At 24.7% G+C, this 6,274-nt stretch overlaps 1 protein-coding gene across 1 annotated transcript in view; it reads left to right on the top strand.

Annotated features, from left to right (window-relative positions):
* The first annotated feature begins 3,858 nt into the window (after positions 1–3,858).
* LOC101503882 (non-cyanogenic beta-glucosidase-like) overlaps positions 3,859–6,274 on the top strand; it is a 7,117-nt gene continuing 4,701 nt past the window's right edge. Inside the window, exons 1-4 of the mRNA XM_004507076.3 lie at positions 3,859–4,127; positions 4,654–4,723; positions 5,608–5,666; positions 6,161–6,236. Coding sequence (XP_004507133.1) covers positions 3,951–4,127; positions 4,654–4,723; positions 5,608–5,666; positions 6,161–6,236 — 382 coding nt within the window. The 5' untranslated portion in view covers positions 3,859–3,950. The remainder of the gene's footprint in view (positions 4,128–4,653; positions 4,724–5,607; positions 5,667–6,160; positions 6,237–6,274) is intronic.

The following is a 6,274-nucleotide window of genomic DNA, read 5'->3' as shown; positions in this document are numbered from 1 at the left end:
AAATTAGAAATTAAGGCAACGTGCTGTATAGCAGCACACCAAGGGAAAGAAACTTGTTGGCACAACCAATTCAGTATTGAGGAATCCTTTTGCCTTCACAATCATCAAGCAGATGCAATAGTACAGTTTTCAAGCCATCAACCACGTGACATATATAATTCACATGATAAGCCAGCAAGCCTTGTGATTTAGTCATATCTGTCAAGAAATAGAAACAGATCATTACACAGAATTTGTCAAATCCTATATGTGGATTAGTCATTTTCGGTTTTGACAAAAAATTATAATTAAGAAATGCAATTGCATTGTAAGTTTTATAAAATATATTGTATAGTTTACTTTGAATTTAATTTATACTAGAATATGTACTGTTCTTTTTATAATTTTAAAGTATGAATTGCATAAATTTTAATATACTTTTTTTTTTCTTTATATTTAAATTTCTAATAAATATTCTGAAGTCACTTGTTAACATTTTTTTAAAGAAAATTAATAAAAACATATTTTGACTTTTTCTTTGGATAACTATTATAGAAAAATATTTTGGTCCATTGTATCGGACGGGATGCAAAAAACTCTTTATGTCTATCAATTGAATATTAAGTTTATCATTGAATAGTTTCAAAATTTAGTATAAATGATCTGAATGGATAAAGCAAATTATATAGTATTTGAATTAGATGAGTAAGATGAAAACTATTATAATTCAAATCAATTAGTGGTGAAATCGATACATAATGGGAAGTGAGAACTCCCAACAATTAAAACATTTTATATCTCTTTAAGATTTATAAGTGAGGATGGGAAGTATAAACCACTTATATTTGTTAATCCAATAAACAAGTGGTCCTTTTTATATCTCTTTGCCCTTCAACTCCTTCAAACTTTCTCAAATTCCAAAGCTACCCTATAACTCTAGCATAAATTAATGACACAAGATATGGAACTTGCAATATATTATTTGTTGGGTGTAAATTAACAAGTTACAACTACTAATTTGTGAAATACACCTTAAAGTGTAGTTTGCTACTTTGCAGCACCAAAATTTGTCAAATATGCTTTAAGGTTTATTCCATTCTAAATGAAGTAAAAGTAAAAATAGTGAGATGACTTGACCTATCCAATACATTTACGAAAGTTATATTAGATAATTAGTAAAAAAGATAAAATAAATCAATAAAAAAAAAAAAATTAAACTCGGTGTACGCCTAACCCTAAGGTTAAAGAAAATGGATAAAACTTTTTTTATATGTTGAAGTTTAAGAAACCCAGAATATTGAATCTAGAATTTTGAAAAATAGTATTGAACATTTGAAGCTTCAACATAAAAGTTTTTTATTTTATTTTTATTATTACTATTTTAACTTTAAGAGTTAATAGTTTTAGTATATATAAAAAAAGTTTAGATTATACCTCTGTTGTTTCATATTGTTCAAGTTTAGTCCCTCATTGCGGTTTGGTCATATGTATCTACTGATTTGGCATGCTGATTGAGCCATTTTTTTTTAACTCAAACATAAATAACTTAATAAAATCATAAATCCATTTTTTGCTCTTTTATTTTTTTAATTGTTAGAATACAAAAAATAAGTATTCCTTCTTTTATTTTTTAAAAACAGGTTATCAGTTTGGAAGAGCCGCAATTTGTTTATAGATAGGTTCTTATGGTTCCATGAAATATAATTTCTAAAAAAGGAGTATTTTTAAAAAAAAAAATTATGGAGCATAAGTGATGAGTCTATTAGAATTCACTCGATAAAATGAGTTTCTGTCAATGTGGAAGATAGGTAGTTTTGGAGTCGGGTGTCTGGTGGTGATTATTCTGTCAAAGAGGGATGAAATCAACGGACACGATTATCCCTTATCTGCTTATATTTGGAATCAAGTCATCATATTAAAAGTGTCATTACTTGTGTTGAGAATTTTGAATAATTGATTACCTACCAAAGATAACTTGGTTCGTAGAGGAGTTTTACAAGCTAGTTCTCAACTTTGTGTGAGAGGACGTTTGTACGATGAAAAGTTAGTATCGTCAAAATATAATTTTTTATTCTAGCTTTTATATTGTTGAGAGGTTCAATATTATATTATAAAAACTCTTTAGACTTATGATAAAAAATAAAGAAGACTTTACAAAATTTTAATTTATAGTTGTTTTGGTTGTAATAATCAAAATCATAAAATGACGCACCTATTTAAATGCATCTATTTACCACATATTGGACAATTGAAAGCATCTTATGACATTAAATATATGTTTTTTTACTAAAAAAGTCTCTTCAAATATCATATTGAAATTTTCATCATAAATTTTGTTATTAACACAAGAGAACAGTTGTTCTACTTCCTAATTCCTTATCAAAGATCAATGAACTTCGTAAGAAAGATTAAATGAATTAACTTTACTATCAATTGAAAAATAATTGTTAAACGAAATCGATTACAATAATTTAATAAATAATTTTGCAAAAGATAAATTACTTTAAATAAAATATTAATAATTTATTTATTAACTTTAAAAAGGTGATAGTTTCACTTTATACCTCATAATATGTTGGGTGGACTCTGCACAATAATTATCACAAGAGAGTTGAACTTTTTATTCTAGTTGTTGGGACCAAAAAACACAACAAAATATTTAGAGCTCTTTAAATTTACACTTTTTTTTAGAATATAAACTAAAAAATTACGAAACAAAGTAAAAGAAAAAATTATAGATCGTTCTGATCATTTCATATAATATATGAAAAATACTAAAAAGTGTCTTTGAGACAATTATTAAAAAACTAAATACAAAAATATAATCTTAAAAGTGGTGTATTCAATACCTTAAAATTTTAAAAATTGATATTTTTTACATAAAACTTTTCTTTTATTTCTTTTTTATAATTCCTTAACAAATTAAATTATATTATGATATTTGTTAGCATGATCTAATAAAATAATAATAAATACATTCAAAAATCCTTTTATATAATACTAAACAACATCAATCAATGTTGATAATAACTAAATAATAAAAGGAGACAAAACTACTAAATAAATATCAGACTTCTGGATGCCCTCTTGTGCTGTTGTTAGTCATGCACGTCACTGTAGCAGCCTCTCGGGCAAGTAGGAATTTTTTGAATAGAAATTAATATTTTTTTAGTGGAAAAGGAATTGAAGTATTATTACTTGGCAGCTAGGGATTAATTTCCTTTAATTTACATCTCCACATGGGCAACCTAATTAAACTTTTATTTATTTTTTATTATTTTTTGACGTTGACTCCCACTTGAGGAGTTCTATTCAATAAGAAGAGTTTGAAAAAAGATGTACGAAGAAAAAGAAGAAGAAAAAAAAAGAGAAGAAGGAAAAATAACTGGAGTAAGATAGAAGAAAAGAGGAAAAAAAAGAAAATTTTGTTTTCAATGTTATATTTTATTTATTTATAATTTGTATTTTAAAAAATAAAAATAAATAAAAGAATTAAGAAACAATAGATTTAGTTTATGTTTGGGTTAAAAAAATTACATAAATGACCCGGTAAGTAAGCCAAATCAGCAGACTTATATGATTAAAATTAAATATTGTTTTTATGGAACTAAAATCGAATTTATTTGATTTTATTGCAGGGATAAAAATAATTTTAATTAAATTTTGACAACTTTAAAAATATTTAGTGGCACCAAAAAAAAAAAAGAAAACTGTGTGCAATATGTTTGACCCGCACGCGTCGGAACGTACATAGTTGAACAAAATAAAATCACGGATAACAAATGGGTCACGCAATTTATTTATTATAAAGACAATCAATACAAGCATCCTTCTATTATATTACCAAAATGTATATTTAATCCATACACTATCATTTTTAAATTACCATATGGATCAATAGGGAGAGTCTTCTTCCATGTATAAATAGGAACATACACACACAAAAACAGTAAACATATCAAATTACAAACATGATATTATTCAACGGCTATTTCACTATGACTAATATGCTTGCTATATTTGTTGTAGTAACTTCATTCACATTTGTTTTCACAAATGCAGAAGATCCTCTTCTTGAAATTGGTGACCTTGATCGATACAGTTTCCCTAAGGGCTTCGTTTTTGGGGCAGGATCATCAGCATACCAAGTATATGCATATAAATTAAGCCTTTTTTTTATATATATAATTTTATTTATAATGAAAAATTTAGATTAGAAGTGACATGTATACAAGGTTGACCGAGATTCATCAATTATTGAAAGAATATTTATTCTCATAATTTGGACACTCCAATCAATTATTGAAAGGACGTTTATATTATACCTTTTTTAAACTATTTTATTTTATGTTCTAGTCAAAAAAATTATTGTGATTCAATTTTATATACTATTTATTATTTAAAAAAAATTATAGTTTATTATCGGATAGTTTTTAATCAAATGATCGAGATGCATCTGAGTATATATAATTTAAAACTCAAAAGAAAAGTAGTGTAAATTCAAACTCGTAGTACAATATATCAAATGTTTTTATATTTTTTCTTGTAATTAAGAAAGCCCTTGTAATAATCTTATAAATATTTATAAAAAATTAAATGATAAAATCCATAAAAATTTAGATATAATTTAACATAATAAATTGCAAATATTTACTTAATTTGATTTTCTTATAGTTTGAAGGTGCATGGAACGAAAGTGGCAAAGGACTAAGTATCTGGGATACTTTCACCCATAATCATCCAGGTTTCTTTTTTATTCATAAGTATAAAACTCTAACATATAGGAAAGGAAAGAGGACATTGCTTTGCTAGTTTTCATTTCTAGTTTAATTAATAATTCTTTTTTAAAAAAACTACTACTTTTAGTTTTAGAAATATGCCAACTTGTAGTTTATTGATTTTGTTCAATACTTCAACTACCTTTTTCATTCCTCTAATCCTTGATGAAATTGAGCATCAATTGTTTCTCTTCTTCTCCCTTATTTTTCTCATCCTTTCATTCTCTTTTTCTCTTCATTTGCTGATTTCCTCTCTTATATAATTATCCATATATTCCTATTATATCATAATCCATAATTATATTAAATTAATCAAAATTATATTTATGAAATCATAATAAACAGTACTTAAACAAGAAGGTAAGGTTATTAACTTATTACACTAATTGCATCATTGTCAAAATATGAAATGGTAATATTAAAATCATGAATATAATTTACGGTGTTACAATATTTTATTATTTTGATATTATTTTTATTTATTATATTTATTATAATCCCTTAAAGTTATACACTTATACTTATATTGACCTATTTAACACAGTAAATAACTTTTTTGATAGACATTATTATTATCATTAAATTTAATTTGGATTTTGATGGTAAAATTTCAAAAATTAAATTTTATATAAACATGATATCAGTATGTGATTTTGATGATGACAACGATATCCAAGTTTGATATATAAATCAAAATTTAACTCATTTGATAGACACGATCAAAATTTTCAATTACATTCGGTAAATTATTGATTTGAAATCCAACAAGGCTTAACATTTTTACCTTCCTAGTTCGATTTTAAATTGTGTAAATGCATAATTTACAATATATATATGATTTAAAATGCAGAAAAAATAAGGGATGGAAGTAATGCAGACCTCACTGTTGACCAATATCACCGCTATAAGGTAGTTCTCGATACAATATTAATAGGAATATAGAAAAATGTATTAAAATAAATGTTTATTTATGTATTCACTATATATCATATTATGTACTAAGTCAAAACAATATTATATTATTTATTTTATTTTAATTCTATGCTCTAAACAAAATTATATATATTACTCTCATATTCAGTATATACATTATGTATCTATGGCAAAAGTTAATATTAAATGATTAATAAAAATAATTTTATTAAATTATTACAATTCTTTAAATTTTTATTAATCCTTGTGAAACAAACTTAAAGCAACACTCAATTAATATGGGATGAATAGATTATTTGCTTAATAAATCCAACATGAATTAGCTTGAATGTTTATAAAGTTCAATTGATATGTAATATATTTCTCTAAAAAAAAAATTATATTTACATAATATAATATATATATTTATAAAGAAGTTTTAGAAACTGATATAACAAAATGAGATAATTGTTATGTATTCATTACAACAGGAAGATGTGAAAATTATGAAAGACATAAATCTGGATTCGTACAGATTTTCAATCTCTTGGCCAAGACTCCTCCCAAGTAAGTTAAACATTGACCAATGACCATTTAAACTTATT

The sequence above is a fragment of the Cicer arietinum genome, chromosome 6, assembly GCF_000331145.2.
Source record: "Cicer arietinum cultivar CDC Frontier isolate Library 1 chromosome 6, Cicar.CDCFrontier_v2.0, whole genome shotgun sequence".
Taxonomy (NCBI): domain Eukaryota; kingdom Viridiplantae; phylum Streptophyta; class Magnoliopsida; order Fabales; family Fabaceae; genus Cicer; species Cicer arietinum.
The sequence above is the reverse complement of the archived record's forward strand: the minus strand, read 5'-3'. Positions and strand labels throughout refer to the sequence as shown.